The sequence below is a fragment of the Dipodomys ordii genome, unplaced genomic scaffold (genome assembly GCF_000151885.1).
Source record: "Dipodomys ordii isolate 6190 unplaced genomic scaffold, Dord_2.0 Scaffold18, whole genome shotgun sequence".
Classification (NCBI taxonomy): domain Eukaryota; kingdom Metazoa; phylum Chordata; class Mammalia; order Rodentia; family Heteromyidae; genus Dipodomys; species Dipodomys ordii.
The window spans coordinates 32,086-50,741 of record NW_012267234.1 but is presented as its reverse complement, the minus strand read 5'-3'; the positions used below and the strand labels follow the sequence as shown (position 1 = coordinate 50,741).

The 18,656-nt window shown below is 51.2% G+C and overlaps 1 protein-coding gene across 2 annotated transcripts; it reads right to left on the bottom strand.

Annotated features, from left to right (window-relative positions):
• Positions 1-315: 315 nt before the first annotated feature.
• On the bottom strand, positions 316-17,340 carry Drc7 (dynein regulatory complex subunit 7). 2 transcript variants are annotated; one of them, XM_013012830.1, is made up of 17 exons: positions 17,138-17,340; positions 16,199-16,373; positions 15,090-15,215; positions 13,924-14,118; positions 12,899-13,057; positions 12,204-12,422; positions 8,196-8,324; positions 6,343-6,415; positions 6,099-6,227; positions 5,777-5,905; positions 5,338-5,558; positions 3,534-3,749; positions 2,700-2,810; positions 2,497-2,607; positions 1,409-1,603; positions 496-635; positions 316-409 (listed from the first exon to the last, which is right to left on the bottom strand). In XM_013012830.1, exons 1-17 carry the CDS (start codon positions 17,338-17,340, stop codon positions 316-318), a joined length of 2,625 nt encoding a protein of 874 aa, XP_012868284.1. The 2 variants fall into 2 exon arrangements, with proteins under 2 accessions (XP_012868284.1, XP_012868285.1); XM_013012831.1 differs by lacking the exon at positions 13,924-14,118.
• Positions 17,341-18,656: the final 1,316 nt, after the last annotated feature.

Sequence of the window (18,656 nt, the reverse complement as noted above, 5' to 3'; positions counted from 1 at the left end):
GGGTTTTTTTGGTTTTCTGGGTTTTTTTTTTTTGTCAGAGCAGTAAAAAGCTACTACTGTCAGTTTCCTGGGAGAAATGAGTAGCCCCAGGCTACAGATAAAGAAGCAAAGGAGGAAAAGATGAGGGCTAGAACTTGGGAAGTCTGTAGCACAGATGGCAAATTAAATGAAAGTATGTTTATTTAAAGGGAAAATGAGAGAAGGGGGAGTAGCAGTGAAGCTGGGCTCCCTTGTGGGTAGCGTCAGGCAGGTGTGGTAAATATGAGAGCAGGTTTGTGATCTCTGGCAGCTTCCACAATAGTCCTATGAGAGGTGTCAAGCATAGACTTTCACCAGATCCATCAGCCGTGGGTCCTTGTACAGCTTTTCCTCCAGCGCCAAGTACTTGAGTGGGGCCAGCTCCTTGTGCCTAAGGTGGAAGGAGAGGAGTGAGGGGTTTCACAGTAGCAGCCAGATGAACTCCAGACGCTCTTCCTGGATCCCACCTCCCCTTACCTGTTGAGCCGTTGCTCTAGGATGCGGATGCGGAACATGGCCTGGGAGCAGTAGCTCAGGTACAAGTCTTCGTCCTCGGGTGTCAAGGTCACCTGGTTCTCCTGGTACCATTGCTGCTTCTTCTGAAGCTCTTGAGTCTCCTGGAAGATGGGTTTGTGTGGGGAGGGGGGGATAACAAGGGCTAACTGTCCCCAGAATGCAGGCTGTCATTCTACAGGTCAGCAGACAGTCCCCACCCACACAAGGAGAGGAGCAGAGGAAAGGGTCACAAAGGGTGGGAGCCTCTGGGGTCATATTTAGAGGGACTATGTCCCTGAGGTCAGAGTAGGGCTAAAACAGCCAATCAGGGAAGGGGATGTGGCAGAGTGCTTGCTTCATTGCATAAGCCCTGGGTTTGATCCCTAGCACTGTAGAAAACCAAACCAAACCAACAAACAAAAACCATGACTGGACAAGCTAGGGGCATTTCCAGAGCCTTTGAATTGAGAAAAATTATAGAGCTCTGTGGGTTCAAAGTGCGGAACTACACTACATAGAAGCTACATAGAAGTGTGTGTTTATCTTACAGAAACAGGACAAGAAGGAGGAGTTGTTATAATGCACCATCTACCTATCCATTCATTCCTCTGCCCACCCCTCCATCTACACACCTATTTACCATCTGCTTATCTATCCTTCCATTTACCCATCTACCCACCCATCCATCTGTCCATCTACTCACCCAGCCATCCACCCACCTACTCATCCGTTCCCACCTCCACAACCATCCAGGAATAACACTGGAGAAAGAACACTGACATACTCATCTGTCCACCAATCCCTCACAGATCTGTGAGATGCTGGGCAGAGAGTCCCAAGACCATTTTCTGGAGAAAATACCAAGACCCTCTCCCCTGCCAGGCTCTGGGCTCACCTTCTCGAAGCGGGCCTGGATGAGGTTGGCCTTGTCGATGAGCCGCTGCTTGAAGTCGCTGAGACACTCGTCCTTGAGACGTATTGCTTGCCACCGTGTCAGCTTTTCACCCGGGGGAAGCTGGGCCAGGAATGGGGCCAGGTAGTCCAGCTGGGTCTCCACCTGCCGCAGGTGCTCCTCGTGCAACACACGCTCCTAGGGAGGGCCCACTGAGTCAGGAGGGCCTTCAGGACACCTCCATCAGCTCTGCATCAACAGTGGTCCGCCACCAGGCCAGCTCCCCACCCAGCACCCCATGCAGGCACCTCAAACAGGATTGACCATGCTAATGGCCAAACGATTCAAGACATCTACCTCCCCAAACCTATTTGCTCCTCCTCAGACAGGATCAGATCTATAAAGCACACAGCCAGGTGCCTGACAGTCCATAGGAGATGCTTACTCAGTAATGGCAAAGGTTAAGTATGATAAAACTTCATTTTTTTTAACATCTTGGGGCCTTATGCCCTGCATAGATAGAGAAGATGGAGATCTGAGCCAAGGACCTCCGCTAGGGATCTGAGAACAGTCATGGGACTGGGCTTCCAGCTCCAGCCACAGCTTTGATGGTAGCCTTGTGGAGGTGGGCATACCATTCACATTCTTTCCCCATTTGCCCAGCCCTGGGTGGGGAACCTGGCCTGAGTACTTTGGGAGGGACCCTAGCAAGACTGATCACTCAGCATCATGACATCATCCCCTTTCCTGCTAAGTGCTGGTGGCTCACACCTATAATTCCACTCAGGAGGCTGAGATCTGAGGATAGTGGTTCAAAGCCAGCCCAGACAGAAAAGTCTATAAGACTACCCAGAAAAAGCTAAAAGTGGTGCTGTGGCTCAAATGGTAGAATGCTAGCCTTGAGCACAAGCTCAGGAACAGCACCCAGGCCCTGAGTTCAAGCCCTGGGACCAGCAAAAATAAGTAAAGATTTTCCTAGTTGAATCCCAGTGGTTTTCCCCATGCTGGAGGCCTGGGGAGGGGGGGGTGGGCAGGGCGAGTCCAGAGAAAGCCAGCCCTGGGAAAATTGGTGATTCAACCATAAGGCTCACCATGGCCTCCCGATATTCCCTGCTCTTCTCATTGCGCTTCGTGTCATAGATGGAGATGGTCAGCGCGTGCTCTTCATCCTCCTCCTCTCGAAGCTTTAGGATCTCCAGCACCTGAATTGTCAATCAATGGAGGCCATGACCAAGGCCCCCACCCCCACCCCAGCCCTGCCATTGCCCACCCACCCATCTCCATGGGGACTTGCCTCCAGCTCTGACTCCCAGGCCTGATGACGGGACACCTTTTCGGCAGCCTTCAGTTGCATCATGGTCTCATACTGGTAGAGAAGCTTCTTGGTGTGCTCCATAGGCTCCACCTGGGACCAGAGCCACCACAGTGACAGACACCACAGTGACAGACAGACTGCCACACTTGAAGCAGTGACACTGCTCCACTCCAATTACTCCCACCTCTTTCTAGCTACAAGGCAGTTTCCTCATCTATTACAATTCAGGTAGACAGTGGCTTGCACCTGGAATCCTAGCAACTCAAGAGGTTGAGATCTGAGGATTGCAGTTTGAAGCCAGCCTGGGCAGGAAAGATTATGATACTCCTATCTCCAATTTGCCAGAAAAAAAGCCAGAAGTAGAGCTGAGGCTTCAGTGATAGAGCACTACCCTTGAGCAATAAAGCTAAAGGGATAGCACTCAAGCCCCAGACTAGCATCACAGATATAGATGATAGATCAATTGATTGATTGATCAATCAGTAGATAGATAGGAAACTGAAGATGAAGAGGGGTTATGGAATGCAGGGATTTCACTAGAGAGGTGAACTCCTCAAAGGAAGTAAGAATCTCCTCCCTCCTACATAGATCCCAGAGACCTGGGGTCTGCTGACTAGAGATGGGGGAGGGGAAAGGGAGGATTTTTGGAGGAACTACAAAAAAGAGAAGGACCCATGGATGTACTGGATTCTCAGGAGAGATCCAGATGGGTTGTTTTCATGGTTAGGCTTCAAGCGCCCCATTGTGGGTCCCCCCAGGTTGCCAGAAGGGGTCACAGGGCACAGTTCCCTCCCTGCATGTGCCACTGCCCACCTCGAAGCTGATGCACATGTCCGGGGTCATGATGACCTTGTTGCCCTTGCTGTCCACCTCTGTGCGCCGCAGGAACTCCCGCTTGGACGTGGTGATGTGGTCCTCGCGGCAGTGATAGCGCAGCTGGATGCGTTCCTCGTTGATGAGAAACACGCGCTCCGCCACGTCCTCATCCGCGGACTTCTCGGGGTTTCGGTGGAAGCACTCTGTGATTTTCTGCACGTCCAGAAGGACAACAACGTATGGGTGCATTCCAGGCACAGGATGGTCATGGCCCTGAGCTCAGAGGTCCTTGGGAGGAGCGGGTGGTTTGTGATGGCAGTGGCTTCTCAGGGCCAAGCCTCTGCAGCCCAGATGACTCTGGACACCTTCTCTAGCTCCCTCTACCAGGCTGCCTGCTTAACCCCGGTGGTGGAGAGCTCACCATCTCTCCTGCCTACCCCGTCTCTAGAAGTCTGCTAGCAAGGACATTTTTGGTGCATGTAGCCTGTAAGCACAGTTGCAAAATAATTTGTAATGACTTGGAGAGGGGGGAAATTAGTTTACTGTACAATAGGTAACAGAAGGAATTGAACTCCCAATCTGCCTTGGATATTCACTTAGAAGAAGCCCCTCAGAACCAAATCTATGAATCCTCAGTTAATATTTGAGAGGTACCATTCTGAGATATTTTTACATTTTGCAATTTTCAAGATTGATTGATGATTTATTTTTAGTACAAAGAGTTAAAACCAGGGCTTTGTTGCATGCAAGGCAAGCACTACTTTGAGCTATACCCTCAACCCTTTTATTTTTTTTAAATTTTTTTGTCAGTCATAGGACCTGAACTCTGGGCCTGGGCACTATCCCTCAGCTCTTCAGCTCAAGTCTAGTGCTCTACCACTTGGGCCACAGAACCACTTCCAGCTTTTTCTGCTTATGTGGTGCTGAGGAATTGAACCCAGGGCCCCATGCATGCAAGGCAAGCACTCTACCACTGAGCCACCTTCCCAGCCCCTTTTATTTTTATTTTGTGCTGGTCCTGGGGCTTGAACTCAGGGCCTGGACACTGTCCCTGCACTTTTTTGTTCAAGGCTAGCACTCTACCACTTGAGCTGCAGCTCCATGTTCAGTTTTCTAGTGGTTAATTAGAGATAACAGTCTCACGGGAGTGAGGCAGGACTTTCCTGCTTTGAACCTCAGTCCTCAGATCTCCAGCCTCCTGCGTAGGTAGGATTACAGGTGTCAGCCACCTTGGCTTATGTTTTGTTTTTGAGCCAGGATCTTACTACCTTTTGCCCGAGCTGGCCTCAAATTTGAGGGCCTCTTGCTTCTGCCTCCTGAGCAGCTGGAATTTTAGGCATGTACCACAATGCCTGGCTTTTCCAGATGATTAGCCAGGAGTGTGAATTCATATGTAAAAACAAGCTATGAAGTCAGGTGCCAGCAGCTCATGCCTATAATCCTAACTACTCAGGAGGCTGAGATCAGAGGATCGTGGTTCAAAGCCAGCCCGGGCAAGAAAGCCCAAGAGATACTTATCTCCAATAAACCATCAGAAAACTGGAAGTGGCGCTATGGCTTGAGCTGAAGAGCTGCACCTAGGTGCAGAGTTCAAGCCCCATGACCAACAAAACAAGCAAACAAGCTGTGACACTTGGTTCTTGCTTCAAGGCACATCTAGCACCATTCTGTATATAGTTAAGTCTTCTGGCAATATCACACACCTCGATGCTACCAGAGATCAAGGGCTGTATCCACCCAGGTGACCTCTGTCTGCCAGAGAAGGTGGGCACCCTGATGCCCAGGGCAGGCACACTCTTACCACAATGGGCCTTGGGTTTGATTCTGCGGTGCACTGAGTGGGCTTCTTCACTCTGGGCCCGAAATTGATGTGGCGGTAGGAGAGGAAGTCAGAGCGCCCAGTGTAATACTCAGTCATCGTCTTGGGAGTCTCCTCCCGCTTGATCAGGCCATCCACACGGGCTGACTCGTAGAACTCCATGACCCGGTCCATCTCAGGCTGCATGGACTTGTAGGAATGTACTGGGGATGGCAGGTGGGGGCAGGGGAGAGAGAGAGGGAGACGATGGTGGGGAGCCGTAGCTGTGATTACTGGTAGCCACCCAACTCTGGCTTTCTTTGGAGGCAGTGTCTGGCTTGCTACCCAAGGACCCTGTCCATAGCCAATGTTGCTTCCTCTATCATATTCATCCCCCCGCCCCAGCTCCTGGCTAGCCCAGCAATGGGATTCATGCACATACCACGAAGAGCCTGGGGGTGGCCAGGCTTGAAGTAGTCAATACATAAGCCCGTGGTCTTGTTCATATGCTTTAGCTCCAACATGTCTTCCCGATTCTGGTACCATTCCTTGATCTCCAAAATCTTGGTACCTGAGGTGAGGTGGGGGTCGGGGAGGGTGCCTACTGCAGCCAGGCCAGGTACCCCGGCCTCCCACCCACTGTTCCCAGCAACAGGGACCAGTGATGACACACACACACACACTGAGGGTACGGGCATATTGAGGGTCATGGCTCTCCCTACAGCTTCCCACCGGCGGCCCCGCAGCGGGAGCTGCACCCTTACACTCCAGGTCCTGGTAGGTGGTAAGGCGGCACATGAGGCCGTTGTTGTTGAGGTACGGGGCCCACTTCTCCACCTGGGCCTTCTTGTACTGTATCACCTTCTTCCCATTAGGGCAGCGGGTCTCGAACGCTGTGGACACAGAGCGGGTTGGGCTCTCCTCTCTTTCTAGACTGCAGAGCGAGTCTGTATACCCTGTCCCCCAGGCCCCAAGGAGAGAAGAGCTGGGGCAGTGCTGGGCAGAGACCTTCTGGAGAGATTTGGATTTGCATCACCCACGAGGATGGCATATCAAAGCTCTTTTCTTCGTCTTCCTTTTCCTGTGGGAGAGAGGGATGCTAGCCAGGTCCTGGAGGAGACCCTGGCAAAGTCTCTTCCTTCCTTCAGAGCCCAGTCAGGGGGGTGTGAGGGCTTGGAGGGGGGGGTAGCACATGTCAGGAGCACAAGCCCCTCCCCCAGCAGTACCAGCCCCCAGGCCCATCCTCCCCTTCTTGTCAAGGCTTCTTGTGGTGAGGGTCCTTTCACCAGCAAAGCTCCTGGAGTCTGGTAGAGCCCATTCACCAGCAGCTAAGGCAAGTCCTCCACTCTGAACCAGCTAGGAGCCTGGGGATGGCTCCCACAGTGTCAGACTCCCTGGACAGCGGCTGTTCTGGGCCTCGTAGCCAGCAGGGGGCGCCCATGCTCAGCAATGAGAAGGTTGTTCCTGCCCTGGCCACAGCTCACCAAGCCACGGCTCACTAGGCCATGGCCCAGGAGGTAAACCAGAATCACTGCTGAGATTAGAGCTACTGTTTCAGTTCAGACCCCGGCTCTGGATATGCCCATTGGGTGAGTGACTTCACCCCTCTGTGCAAGTCGTCCACTCTACCAGGGGACAATACCTCACTGGGTGGTGGTGATTTTATTTTATTTATTTATTATTTACCTAAGGCCTCTAAGTAGATAGGATTACAGGAGTGACCCACTAGCCTGGCTTACGTTTTTGTTGCTGTTGTTGTTAGTGGTGGTGGTGATCATGGGGCTTGAAGTTGGAGCCTGGGTGCTATTCCTATCTCAAGGCTAGCACACTGTCACTTTGAGCCACAGCTCCACTTCTGGTTTTATGGAGGTTAGTTCCAGATAAGAGTCTCATGGGCTTTCTCGCCGAGACTGGCTTTGAGCTGTGATCCTCATATCTCAGCCTCCTGAGTAGCTAGGATTACAGGTGTGAGCTTCCAGCTTGTTGGTGGTGGTTTAAATGAGTGAACTCAGGTTTGACACCTGCTATGGAGCCTGGTGCTCAGAGAGACCATGTCATGCAGGTTCTGCTTTGTTCTTATATCCCTCCAGACTCCAAACACAGGTGTCCTAGCTCCCAGTGCCTTAGAGAATATGGCTATATTTGGAACTGAGGTAATGAAGTTTGAGTGTGGTCCTTAGGAGGTCCTTAATCCAGCCTCCAGAACTGGGATACAAACCGCTGTTATGTAAATCCCAGCCTGTGGTCACACAGTTAGGCCAACACATCTGTTCCGTTTGGCCAACACATCTGTTCCGTTTGCTCTGCTATGACCATGACCCCTCCCTCATTTCTGTGCAAGTGAGGGAAGTTCCCAAAGACCCCAACACTTGTCCAAGGCCACACTGACACACCTGCAGTCCCCGGGGGCGGGGGAGGGGCTGACCTCATGTCTGGAAGGCCCTGGCTTGGGAGAAGAAGGAGGCTGACACTATGAAGCCATTCTGCCAATAGTCTTTAGAATACCTGACAGAAATCTGAAGATGAGAGTGACCAGCCTTGGGGCTCCCCCAGGCTTGAAGAAAGGGTCTTATGACCCAACTCCCTGGAGCATATACTCTAAAGGAACAGGAAAACCCCTGAACCCCTGAATTCAAGTTTCAGCTCTCCCCTAACTCACTGCAAGAGTATGGGCCTCTATTTACATATTCATAAAATGAGGGCAGAGTCCAGACTTTGAAGAACCTATAATTGGTGCTTGGTCCCCTCCCCTGCATGGCATACACATGCTTTTAGGGGTGTTTATCAGGCATCCTGAAGCAAGACAGGGTACACATTTTTCTCACTCCAACCCCACTGCCTCCCATGCCACTGAGGCTCACCAGATCTTCAACATCATCTTCATCATTCAGTGTCTCGTCGTCTTCCTCGGACAAGGCCAGGCGGTGCTTCTCTGGCCCTGGAAGCATATACTCCCACTTCACAGGGTCACCCAGATCAAAGATCAAGTCCTGTTGGGGAAGGGGAGTCAGTCACCCTGCTCAGTAGTGATGGGAAATGAAACAGTTGCTCCCAGAGGCCAGCAGGGGCCTGGAACTTGCAACACTCCTGTCTCAACATCTTGAGTGATACATACATATATATATATATTTATATATATATATATATATTACAATGGAAGCTGGGCACCAGTGGCTCATGCCTATAATCCTAGCTACTCATTGTAAGGTCCCATCCTGGATGGCAAGCAGACTCCACCCTCCTCACAGCAAAGTCTCCGCCCAGTACCTGTGTTACCTAGGCAAGTGGGACACCTGGAAGAGGTCACATCCATGTCCGCTGAGGTCACATTTGAATTTGATGTGGCCACAGCTTTCTCCACCCATACCCTAGAAAAGGCCTAGCCCAGGCCCAGACGCCCTCTTTTTCCCAGCTCTCTCTCCTTCCCAGCTCTCTTTCCCAGGCCTTTCCCCTCCAAGTGGAGGGCCAACATGGCCTGGTGCCAGCCAGAACGATGAATAAACCTACCCCTTACCTGAATACCATGTGCATGGTGCTGTTCTTACTCAGCTACCTTTTTTAAAAAACCTAACATAAATGGTGCCAAAACCCAGGAAGGGCTTAAAGTCAGGATAGGTGGGATTCCTCTCTGCTTTTTTTTCTTTTTTCCCTTTTTTGCTCTGAGGAATACCCACAGTTCTGACGGCCTTTTGCGAACACGTCTGTCTGCTGCGGACACAGCACAATGGTAAATGGTCAGAAGTCTGTTTACTTTCAGGTTCTCTTTGCTCTCTCTCTGCCATTCATGTCCAATTTTTCTTATCTCTACCTTTCTCTTTTCTACAACATTTTGGATTGTGCCCTGAAGAGTGCAACGCAGGCTGGGTCCCGGGGACCCCCCTCTAGGTTCCCTCTCAAAGGCTAGCCAAACTAGGCTTGATCTATTTGTTCAGGCTTTCTTTGCATTTTTTTCAGGAATTTGCTGTCTTGGCCACATGGTGGGTTAAGGGTTTGCCCCATCTGACCCTTAACCTTCCACCAAGCTTACTACTCCTCCATCCATCTATTCTAAGATGCTTTGCTAACAAGTTGCTCTTTTCACAGACCCGGATAACCGAGGCCCAACCATCTGATGTGCTTTGTTAGCAAAGATGTCTAAACATTGTTGTCAAAATTTTAGGTTTTGAGTTTTGTCTTTTTGTTTTGAGGTGTATATTCTAGTACTAACTATGTGACTCTAAAATATTGGACATATCTGTGCTAAGATTCTCACATCTAATGAGTTTTGTCATTTCAGAATATTTGTTGGCCATTCTTGATAAGGACCAGGTAAGCTCTACTTATTCTATTTGATCTCCTTGTTGCTTTAATTGGAAATAATAAAGGGTTTTTTGTAGCAAAAATTGCAGTTCAAAGCCAGCCTGGGCCGAAAAATCTCTAAGACTCCATCTCCCAACTAACCTGCAAAGAGCCAGGCTGGAAGGATGGCTCAAGACTCTTATCTCTAACCAGCAAATACTGCAAGTGGTACTATAACTCAAAGTGGTAGAGTGCTAGCCTTGAGCAGAAGTGCTCAGGGACAATGCCCAGGCCTTGAGTTCAATCCTCCTTGAATACCAACTGGGACAAGCCATCCCAGCAACGAGCACCTAGACTCAGCCAGTCTGGAGAACAAGGGAACATGGAGAGGAGTAAGAGGAGATGATGTCACATCAGCAGCTTTGTGCCTGCCCTTTCAAAATTAACCAGAGCCGGGAGGTCAGTAGAAGTCAGAAGCCTGCCCATCCAATGTCTATACCTGTCTACCTATTAACTGGACAAGAATTTATATTCTTGCCTTTGTTACCTGACTTCTCTACCTAGTCGCCAGATGTCAGAAGTAGCTAGGGACATTTCTACCAACATTTTTCAGCCCCAAGTCCTTCCTCTTGCCATTTATTTGCTCTCTAGTATTTTTTTCCAGCCCCTCAATGCCTCATGAGACTCCTCCAGACTTCATCTAAGGACTCACGCCACCAAGGGACAGCTGCTGCTTGCTGCCTTCTCTGGGAGGAGACCAAATTCCAGCCTTTTATTCCTAATGTCAAGGCCCCTTGTCAGCAGGAAGTAGCCAGAGAGAATCCGCGCCTTATTCCATGATTATTAAAAGGCTGGAATGTAAGGTCTGATCCTGGATGGTGAGCAGACTCCACCCTCCTCACAGCAAAATCTCTGCCCAGTACCTGTGTTACCTAGGCAACTGGGACACTTGGAAGAGGTCACATCTGCATCCGCTGAGGTCACATCTGGATCTGATGTGGCTATCCCTGGTCCCACCTCCTCTTACCTGGTCCCACCTCCCTTTACCTGGCCACACCTTTCCTGCCTCTACCCTAGATAAGGCCTAGCCCAGGGCCAGACGCCCTCTTTTCCAGCCATGTGGAGTGCCAACCTGGCCTGGTCCCAGCAGGTCTACTGAATAAACCTACCCCTTACCTGAATACCATGTGTGTGGTGCTGTTCTTACTTGGCTACCTCCTTTTAAAAACCTAACACTCAGGAGGCTGAGATCAGAGGCTCATGGTTCAAAGTCAACCTAAACAGGAGAGTCCGTGAGACTCTGATCTCCAATAAACCACCAAAAACCTGGAAGTGGTGCTGTGGCTCAAGTGGTAGAGCACTAGCCTTGAGCCGAAGAGCTCAGGGACAGACAGCATCCAGGCCTAGAGTTCAAGCCCCACTACTGACAAAAAAAAATTACAATGGAATATAATTATATATTGTAGGGAATAGGTAAAATAAAAAAGAGAATACCCAGGAGTGGGCACGACTTCTGGAACTCTGCTATACTGACAATAAGAGTGCACATCGAAGCAATCATTTTGGGAAACAGGCTCTACTAGAATGGAACGTGTGCTTTTCCCAAGTATACACCCAACAGACACAACTATATGTTTGCTGTGTAGCTGCAGGATGGACAAGTTCTGGTGTATTCTCAAATAACCAGAAATGATAAACAATGCATGTGAACCACCATGGCTGTACCTAGGTCATAAGTGAATCTTAGAAGCATGGTGATGGTAGAAGAATGCACGTGTGAAGGATGCGTGCTGGGCTGGGCACCCATAGCTCACTCCTGTCATCTTAGCTACTTAAAAGGCTGAGAGCCAGGGACTGGGTATGTGGCTTAGTGATAGAGTGCTTGCCTAGCATGAATGAAGCTCTGGGTTTGATTCCTCAGTACCATATAACAATAAATACATTAAACTTCTTTTTTTAAGGCTGAGATCAAGAGGTTTGAGAGTTGAAGCCAGCTTAGGCAGTCAAAACTTCATCTCCCAAATAACCAGCAAAAAGCCAGGGTGGGGCATGAATTAAGTGGCAGGGTACCTCCTTTGAGCAAGTACAAGGCCCTTCATCTGAGTACAGGCCCAGCACTGACAGGTAAGGATGGCTCACACCTGTAATACTAGCTACTCGGGAGGATGAGATCTGAGGGTTGTGGCCAGCAGCAAGAAAGCCTGCAAGACTTTCTATCTTCAATTAACTACCAAAAAGTAAGGGGGGGCTGGGAGTGGAGCTATGGCTCAAGTGGTAGAGTACTATCCTCAAGCAAACAAGCTCAGGAACAGCACCCAGGTTCAAAAATAAAGAAATACACAGTACTACCAAAAATAAGTCAATAAATAATGACACTTGGGGGTTGGGGTGGAAAGACAGTTGGAAAGTGGAGTAAGGCTGCCATAGGTCAAGGCTGTAGTGATTGCTTGGAGCAGAGCTAGAATGTAAACATGCGTTTACATTTTCAGCTACAGGGGCCATGTAGCACTCTCCTGATTCAGTGGCCCCCTCTCCAAGGCCCCCATCCCTACCCCAACCCACCCCCCCAGCACCCATCCACCCTCTGGCACCTTGCAGCAATTCCAGCAGTCCTGCATGTTAATCCAGTAGTTCCTGTGGTTCCAGAGGCTCTCGATGCCCAGGAAGTGATCATCCTGAGTGGGATAGCTGCGGCCCGTGAGCGGGTCGATGAAGAAGCTCTCGGGTACCTCTCGCTTCCCGGACAGCACCAGGACCCAGCAGTGCACCCGCAGGCCATGCAGGGGGTCGGGCTTCTCCTTCTCTTCCTCCTGCAGTGGAAGGCCAGGAGGTGACTACCAAGTTGCTGCAGAGGGGTGAGAGGGAGAGGCGGCCAAGACCGTCCCTCTGGGCTGAAGTGCTGCAGGAGAGCTCTGATTGTAAGGCCATCTCTGAATCCCAGGTTTCAATCAATAAACTGCCAAGATCTGCGAGATCTGAGGGCTGGGGGCATGGCTCAGGTGGCAGAGCACCTGCCTAGGAAGTATGAAGCCATGAAGTTCAAATCCCAGTACCACCAACTAACTAAATATATAGACTCTGTTGGTCCGTGTAAGGGATTTATTGGCAGTGTGTGACAGTCAGGAAAAAAGTCCTTGGTAAATCTGAAGAGAAGATCAGATGGGCTCCCTTATCTCATCTGGGGAGCTGTGACCGTGGTGATGCTAGCTACAGTGCCCTTCAGTCTTTCTCCTCCCCTCCCCCCGCAACATGGTGGAACGTATAGACTCAGGCCTGCTGGACTCACCAAGAGTTTTTCCTCCTCCTCCCGTCTTCGCTTCTCCTCCTCTGCCTTCAGCTGCAGCTGCTTCTTGAGCTCCTGATCCTGCTCAAACTTGCTGTTAAGGTCTCGGGGTGGTTTGATGGCATACTTCTTAGGTGGTTGCTTCTCCTCACTCTTGATTATCTGTCACCCAGCAAGAGAGGATGGGTCAGTGGCCGGGCCTATGTACAGGCCCAGGCTGGAGAGACACAGTCAGGCTCAACCAGCCAGGCTTGGGACCTATGGGTCCCCTGGCTCCTCCAGCTTGTGGGCCTGCAGACCTGCAGCCCTGACAGCAGAGGGCACTGCAGCACCAGTGCCAGCACTTCAGCACCCGCCCTTTCCTGTCTGCAACTCAGCTGTATCAACCCAGAACCACGCAGATCTGAGCCAGAAAGTGGGGCAAATTGTGAGGGGCTGGCTGTAGGGCTTATTTCCAGGTCCCTGGGTCCCCATTCCTGTGCTGCAGACAGAGTCCTGGAATTCATCTTGTTCCTGGGAAATGCTTTCTGTCTGTAGTATAACCATTTTGCAAATCTAGAGATGCTTTTCCCAGAAATGTGTTATCAATTTCCAACAGTTTCTTGTGTCTGCACCAGTGTGGGCTACCGCGGAACTCAACAAACCTGTGCAAGGCTTGACACCACCCACCGAGGGAGCCCTTGTACCTGGGTAGGGGAGGGTTGAGACTCAGGGTCTGTTTACTTTATACTCATCTATTATTTCCTTGGATGCAAATAGCTGCAGAACCTTTATCAAGCACTCAGGGGACACATCAAATAGGGTGACTTTATATAGAAGCCCTGTGTGTGTACTATTTGGCACCAGGAGAGCACAGGGACTTAAACTGAGCTTAAGCCAGTGTGATGCTGATGATAGAAAAGTCACTGTGGTTTGGCATGGTGACATCCTCCACGGCCCTGAGGGATAAGGCTGCAAGCCTACCTCCCCAACCTGGGGAAGCCCATCCTTTGGACATGCTATGGGCAGCACGTGCAGGCTGTATGTACCTCCTTGGGCTTCATGGTGAGCGGGCACACCTCCCGGGACAGGTCCATGTGGCACAGGTCCTGGGAGCCATAACCGTTGACACAGTAGGCATCGTAGCCAGCGCCGATGAGCATGGAGCAGAGCAGCATGCTGAAGTCGAATGAGTTTCCCTTCTGGTACCGCAGCACCGTGGTGGAGGAGTACAGGTGCGAGGGCTGTGCCCAGGCCACGCCATTCAGCATGGGGTCTCTGGGACGTCTCGCTGCCCTCCCCTCCCACAGTTGCCTCAGGGGGGCAAGCAAGCTGCACCCCCCCAGGGCCCCCCAACTCTTAACCTAACCCTGTGCAATCCAAATGTGCCTGTGACTTTAAGGGACTGGACAACTTCTTATAGGACCATGGGACACTAGAACCTGCTAGTCTAATTCCCCTTCTCCCTTCTCCCTTTCCCTCCCTTCCTCCTTCCCTCCCCCCACCCCCCACCCCCCGCCCTCGGTAATTTCTATTATTTGCCTCCAACTTTCTCATCTCCTATTCATGTCCTTTATGAAGTTCTCCAAGTTAACCCTTTCTTCTTCTCTCCGTCCGTTGTTCTCAGTGAAAAGCTGACCAGGCTGTCCAGAGGCCCAGAGATGGCTGTGGGGCACAATGGCACACACCAGTAATGCCAGCTACTTGAGAAGTAGAGATAAGAGGATCGCAGTTCAAGGCCACCCTGCATGGAGAGACCCCTGGCTCAACCAATAGGCTGGGTGTGGTGGGGCATGCATGGACGGTTGTGATCCCAGCTCCATGGGAGGCTATAGGTAGAGGAGGATCAAGGTCCACAGTGAAAAAATAACTAAAGATAAATGGAGGCTGGAGACATGGCTCAAGTGGTAGAGCACCTGTCTCGTAAGTACAAGGGCCTGAGTTCAAACCCCATACCATAAAACATAATAATGAAATAAAAGCAAAAGATAGGGCTGAAGGCCACAGGCAGCTGAGCACCTGAAGTCATGAAAGGGAAATTGAGGCAGAAAAAGGCAGGAGCCAATGGAATGGTGTTGCTGTGTGTTATCAGGTACGTGGTTGTCCCTCACTGGGCCTGTGGCCTGGGCTTGGCTAAGCCTCTTTCCCAGATCTTGCCTAGCTTATCATTTTAGATCTCCTAGGTCTACTGATGCCACCTGTGAGTGGCACTTACTGGCTTGAGGGGGTCAGGCAGGAGCACCATGGTGAGGAAATCGGAGACAAACTGGGCACACGTGTCCCAGTTGTAGAGTTCAGGGTAGGGCATCAGTGTGGGCCGGATGGTGGTGCTTACAAACTTCTGCAAGGGGAGAGATATTGGGGGAAAGGAAGCATGCACAGTTGAGCTGGAGGTGGGGTAGGGGGGAGGAGGGCAGGGAGCAGAGCAGTGCTTGCTGTGAACATGGCCATAACTAGTGGGGATGGTGGTGGCTGGGATGCCCCCGTCACATCACCACTCATGATGGCGCAGGCCTGCTGTGGGCTGGGTGGGGCACCTGAGGTCCAGAGTGGCCAAGCTAGCTGCCCCAGGAAGCCAGGGCTGAGAAAGGAGACCAGAGGCTCTTGCAGGTGTGAGGGTCTTCCAGCCCAATCTAGTCAGGGGCACCTCGTGCTGTCCTGGTTAGAGACCGGGGCCATCTCTAGCCCTAGATGTAGCTTCTACCCCAGAGACATAGGAAGAATGGACCAGGACAGATTTCCCCTGACCCCCACCCCCTTGCACACAGTGGATTCTCCCTTTCAGTCATCTTTCAGGCACCTCCTGGAGTGGGCCTCAATTTCCCAACTATAGATGGGGGCTGAGGGATTAATCCAAAAGGTTGTAAACTAGCCAACCCCCAGGCTGAGAGCGTCCTAAACCTACAGCTCACCAAGCGACTTCTTGCATTTGTGTTATACTGCTGCCTGCTAGGTGCCCATGGTTCACGCCTGTAATCCTTGCTACTCAGGAGGCTGAGATCTGAGAAACATGGTTCAAAGCCAGCCTGGACAGGAAAGTCTATGAGACTCATCTCCAATTAACCACTAGAAAACCAGAAGTAGGGCTGTGGCTCAAAGTGGTAGAGCACTCGCCTTGAGCAAAAGGAGCTCAGGACAGCAGCCGGGTTCCAAATTCAAGCCTGGCAACCACCACCACCACCAACAACAACAATAAAGTCAGCTCCTATTCAAATTCCAGTGCTTGGTCTGCTAACCCTCCACCTGTGATTGGCTCAGGGACCTTGGAGGACCCTCCCTCCATTTTACTCTCCTTCACCCCTGCCTCCACATCCCCACCCTTACCGGAACATTACACTCATTCAGGGGGTACAAGAAGAGAGGCACGCGGTCGGGGCACAGATGGCTGTACTGGTGGGAGTAGTTGTCCGCCACCTGCAGCAGATGCTCCTCCTTGGTCGAGTTGGATTTGTAGGAAGGGGGCAGGTTGGAGGTGTCGATGAGGTCCTGTGTTAAGATCCTGTGCAGGAGGCAGTGATGGTGTCAGCCCAGGTCTGCTTGGAATCTCTAGGCCCACCTGAGCTGCCTTTGGCTCTGCCCCTTCCTCGGGCAATCTTGAGAGGCAGGTGTTGATCAGTGCCTGTATTTTTCCACAGAGAGATCAAGTGATTTGCCCAAAAGTCACACACACAGAGCTGGAGGGAAGCAATCAGGAGAGGGGGTGTCTCTGAACCATGCATCCTCTCCCCCAGAGTCCTCATTCTGGAGGGGAGGTTTGAACTCAGAACCTCTCACTTGCTAGGCAAGTGCTCTACTGCTTAGTCATACCTCCAGCCCTATTTTTTTGCTGGTTATGTTTGAGATGGGGTCTTGTTTCCTGCCAAGGTGCCTGCCTGGACCACAGTCTGACTATTTTAGGCTTCTTGCTGTTGCTGGGATGACAGATATGTTGGGATGGAGTCTCACAGACTTTTCCGCCTAGGCGGACCAACAATCTCAGCCCCCTGAGTAGCTTAGGATGACAGCTTTGGGTTGAGAAGGGGGGTCTCGCAAGCTTTCCTGGGCTGCCCTCAAAATTTGATCCTCCCAGATTCTCAGTCCTCCAACTAGCTCAGATTTCAGATGTGAGCCACTGGCCTCTAGCTCAGAGCCCTCCCTCCTAACCACCTCCCTCTGTGTCCTGGCTCCTTTCTCAGCCCAGGTACCATCTTGCCTGGCTCTTGCTGTACCCAGCCCTCTGCCTGAGCCATGACCAGGCAGGAAGTCCCCACTCCCCACACTCACAAGGGCTCTTCCACACTGGGGATCACAATCTCCGACACCTTCTTCTCCAGATCTCGGAGCATCTCCTGCGTCATAAAGCTTTCATCCCTCCTTGGCTCTCCTGGCCTCATCATTTTCTCCATCTTAGCCCGTTCGGCTCGCTCAGCAGCCTCCTCCCGCTCAGCTGCCTCCTCCTCCTCCACTTTCTCCTTCAGGACCTCCATCCTGGCGTCTCTGGCTATCTAGGAATGGACGTTTCTGTGAGGAAGGGAAAAGGGGATCACTTTGCGATCATCACAAGCTTCCATCACTTGGGGAAGGGACGGCCTCTTCGACTCCCCTCAGTGACTGGAGCCAGATCTGAACCACTGTATTCTCCTGGACCTCATTCTCCAGATTGTCTTATGTGAGTGTACGTGTGTATGTGTGTGTGTGTGTGTGTGTGTGTGTGTTGGGGCAGGGTGGGGAGGACACAGTCTAGTCTGGGGGAGAGCAATCCTACCTCCAACTCCTGGGACCCTGCACCACCCCCAGGCCTAAACAACACCCATAAACTTCCCTGGAAAGGCTAAGGCTGGAGCCCAACCTCCCACACCCAGGCCCTTGCTCCCCTCCTCACCCTCCAGGGACAGCCTTAGTAGCTGTTTGTCATCTCCATGGTAACAGCCGAGGGCAGGTCTTAGGAGAAGAGGCTTCTGGGAAATGTAGTCTTCTGTGAGTACCCAAGTAGCAGTCCACAGTTTTTTGAGACCTGCAGAGCAAGTCTCCTCAAGAGCTGATTGCTAAGGCATTCAGGAAGTTCTTATAAGCCAAATACAGCTTTATTACAAATTAAACAGTAAAACCTCCTAGGTAGTAATTTTAGTAAAAGCGAATGCAACCCCAAACTCCCCACTTACTAATGATTTGACTCTATTTACTGCCATACATGGAGTGACTTTCCCTTGGTATTGCAATCCTTTGGCAACACTACATGAGGATAAGCTGCTCTGCATCTCTTCCCAACTTCCCATCAGCCTAAAGGGCCAGGAGATTATTCACAACTCAGAAATGGGCAAAGGCTGCAGACCAGGGAAGCCAGTGGCCAGAAATATGTGTCACACTGCTTGTGCTGAGGAGGGAGGTGGCGGGGGGAGGTGTTGGGGGGGAGCACCTTGTGGCCCTCACCAAGATGGAAAAGCATTGTGGGTCCTGGGGGCCGCTGGCCACGAGGCAGAGTCAGGTTTCCTGAGCAAGCTCTGGGCCTCTGATTGAGTGGATAATCTCACAGAACAGGAAAAGCTTTCAAAATTCAGAAGGGGGTTGGGGATATAGGTCAGTGGAAGAACCAAGCTTGCTTAGCTTGTGCAAGACCCTGAGTCTGATGCCCAGGAATGCACGCACATGCACCCACGCAAACACAATCAGAAGAAAATAATAGAACACTGAGTGTAGCATTATGAGTTTTCTCTGGATTATATTCAGAGGCTGTATTTGTGCTAATACAGCCATGTACTTTGTGAGTGTGTGTGTGTGTGTGTTACTATTGCCCAAGCTCTTG

Excerpts from the sequence above, each read along its gene's own strand:
- Drc7 (XM_013012830.1), bottom strand. The coding sequence starts at position 17,340 with ATGGAGGTCCTGAAGGAGAAAGTGGAGGAGGAGGAGGCAGCTGAGCGG. Across the intron at positions 8,325-12,203 it reads ACTGCTGGAATTGCTGCAAG|GACTTGATCTTTGATCTGGG; the intron begins GTGCCAGAGGGT and ends CTTCCCCAACAG. Across the intron at positions 1,604-2,496 it reads GGGAATATCGGGAGGCCATG|GAGCGTGTGTTGCACGAGGA; the intron begins GTGAGCCTTATG and ends GGCCCTCCCTAG.